This window comes from Tasmannia lanceolata, unplaced genomic scaffold, assembly GCF_043159265.1.
Source record: "Tasmannia lanceolata isolate RefF3 unplaced genomic scaffold, GAP_Taslan_0.1 ptg000020l, whole genome shotgun sequence".
NCBI classification, from domain to species: Eukaryota; Viridiplantae; Streptophyta; class Magnoliopsida; order Canellales; family Winteraceae; genus Tasmannia; species Tasmannia lanceolata.
In genome coordinates, this window is record NW_027518697.1 from 20976097 (window position 1) to 20979284 (window position 3188).

General features: G+C 42.4%; 1 protein-coding gene across 1 annotated transcript; it reads right to left on the minus strand.

The window, feature by feature from the left end:
• Window positions 1-421: 421 nt before the first annotated feature.
• Window positions 422-1078, minus strand: LOC143853876 (uncharacterized). The gene has a single exon (XM_077363578.1). It carries the CDS (start codon window positions 1076-1078, stop codon window positions 422-424), a length of 657 nt encoding a protein of 218 aa, XP_077219693.1.
• Between the last annotated feature and the right edge of the window lie 2110 nt (window positions 1079-3188).

Genomic DNA, 3188 nt, shown 5'->3' on the forward strand with positions numbered 1-3188 from the left:
ATAAAATGAGCAAAATACCTATGGGCAACTGACCTAAGTACTTCTATCTCAAGAAAATGGCCAAATTAGAAAATGCCCAAAATACCCCCATGTTATGTGAAATTACTAAAATATAAAAAGAACAATTCTTTTTCTTCTGACAAGATAAGTTCTACATACCTGATTGCCAATCTTAGAAAAGAAGAGAAGACAGAGAAAAAAAACTAACTAGACATACATTCTAAAACAAAGAGATGTAGAACCATTAATCACACACTCTACAAAACAAAGTCTATATATTAGAAAAACAAAGTCTATATATTAGAAAATTGTGCAAAGAATGCAAAAAGAGAAACAATCTGCATTACAAAACTATGTCTATATATTAGAAAATTGTGCAAAAAATGAGAAAAGAAAACAAGAAAAAGAACCAAGAACCTATTCAAGGATCAAAAGGGCCCATTGGATCCAACTGCTTGCATAATCCAAGATACGTAAGATATAGAACTCGATCCTTTGCGCCTGTTCGATGGTTGTTAGTATGCTTGCAAAAGTACTTCAGCTGTCCCAATGTGCAGCACCCCAACATCTGACCCAAGAGCAAAAACAACCAATTAATAGATTTCTTCTTAGGCGAGATCACCGGCTTCGCACACTGTTTTTGTTGGCAAATCCGACAATCAAGAAGTTGCGGATTAAGCCATTGCTTCGGTGCACGATGATGCATGTTGTTCTTCATCGAGCATATAAACGATCCGACTTCGATAAACTTTTCACGAAGATCATACTCCACTACGAATTGCCCTTGGCACCGTTTGCATTCGACATTGCCTGTTATCTTGTCGATGTTTTTCGAGATAAGATACTCCAGTCTATGCACTGTCGCGCGATGTGTCGTTTCCCAAACAAAGGGTGCAGGTACATGAGGGTTCTTGCCTTCTGAAGCCTTGTTCGAATTAGAACGCAGTCGGACTATTTGCTGGGGCACAGCGAATGGAGGGAGGTGTATGGGTAATGGACGCGGGGGCGGTTGTGTTGGTGATGATAGTTCTGAGGAAAGGGAGAGAGAGAGATCAAACCCTTTATTGTCTTCTTCCATGTCTCTTTTGTAGAAGAAAGTGAGTAACAATGTGGAGAATGAGTTACTTTGGTGAAAGAGATAGGAAGACAAAAGAAAATATATAGATGGACGTCTCTTAAAAAAACAGACTGGACGTTCCCTTCTTATTTTTATTTGTATAAAGTCTCCCACCACAATGCTACTTCTATTGCCGATAATAGGATTTGCTGGCATCGCAAAAAAATCGGTTAGTTGATACTTCTAAGTTAACACGTATTTGGGGGTTATTTTAGTCAACCAAAAAAATAAAAAACCATCTATGTAACGAGATTATATTTGGTGACCGGGCCGCATTGTCTGGGTGATCCAAACCGTTAATTTTTTGGGCTACATTAGGGTGTGCTCCCAATTTTCACCAAACCGTTCATCCTAACCCTCTGTTTTGTGCATATTTCTATATTGTACCGTCAATTTTAAAACTCCATGAAATGGAGGGTTAAGATCATCCTATGGAGACGATTTTTTTTGGGGCACATCCTATCTACATTAGGGCCCAACAAATGAACGGTTTGGATCACCCAAATAATGTGGGGCCACAGTGATTTTGGGTTGCACGTGCATATATGGCCGGCCACCGTATTCTCTCTTTCTAGACTCTTCTTACTTACACTTGCACTTTGCCACAGAATAAATCGTTTCCTTGTTTTTTGGCTTTTTTTTTGTTTCCTACTCTTTCAAAACTTCTACCCACAAACCGACTACCTCTATCCAAGAAACCGATTAGCTTTATGTCTCTATGAGTAGAACTAGTGGGAGGTGCACCATAATATGATGGATTGTAGTTGAAAGGCAACTTTTATTAACGTATGAAGCTACTTAAATAACCCCTGCGATTGAAATGACCAAAATGCCCTTGCTTCACACATGAAATAAGCAAGGTATTTTGGCCAATTCACTTTGAAGGGGTGCGGATTATCCTACAAGGGTGCGAATTTATCATTCCCCCAAATAGAAAAACATGAAATTTCAAAAAAGAACGTAACAAAACCCTCAAAAAAAAGCAAAGGAGAAGAATACTTCCATTCTTCTCCCTCGAACAAATCTGAATTTGAGCTGAGCAAATCCTCTTTTGCTTAAATTTGAACCCAAAGACCCTATCTGAGTTTTGTTAGCTTGAGATCTAGGTGGCACCTAACATTCCCCACAATTGGTAAATAACACAATTTCATAGAGCTTTTATGTAGAAGGTAAAAATTTGTATTCCAAGGACTATAAGCTTTTGGTGGGTATGGTCGTAAGCAAATTGAATTGGAGAATGTTAATTGTTATTTCATGATGGGGTATGAAAAACAACAACTAATGAGTTGTCGACACGTGGCCCCGGAAGGGCCCACCAGGATTTCGACACCTGTCCAGGGGTAATCCGGTAATTACCTGAGAGTAGGTAAACCTAAACCCACAGAAGGGCCGACACCTGTCCTGGGGTAGGTAATCCAACCACCCTAGGCCTCCCTCTATAAAAGGCCTCTCAAGGCTCAAAGTAAAAGGGTAATAACTTCTAAGCTACCACTCCTAAATTTTTTGGCTCTGCACTCCTGCTCATACTGACTTGAGTGTTGAAGGGCCCGTCCGGAGCAACGACTCCGGGTTGGTCTTCTGACCTCGTGTGCTCTTGTGCAGGACTCAGCTCCTTCACTTCAACTCCTCAGGTCCTCCAGCTCAGCTCTTACGTCACTGTAGTATCTGTTACCGATTTTAGGCCTAACAGATTGGCGCCATCCGTGGGACCCGAACTAAAAGCTGTTCGAATCCCCTATACAAAATGGCAGGGCGGAAGAGTGCTCGGGTACCAACTGCCCGAACTACCCGAGCTGTAGTACCTCGCAGGACCCAGAGCGAACGAATCGCCTCGCAGGTGGTGGCTCCCTCTGCAACGGCAGAGCAGAGCCCAACTCATTCGGAACACCTCAATCCCGCGCCCACTCCGGATCAAGTTCAAGCTCTCTTTCAACAGATGACCGCTCTTGTCGGTCAATACCAACACCTGATCTAAGCGCCTCCCCAGCATCTCCCAGATGCCCCACGACTTGTACAGGAAAGATCGAGTGGGCACAGGGGAGAGCCAGCGCGCCCTAGTGGAAACCGGACC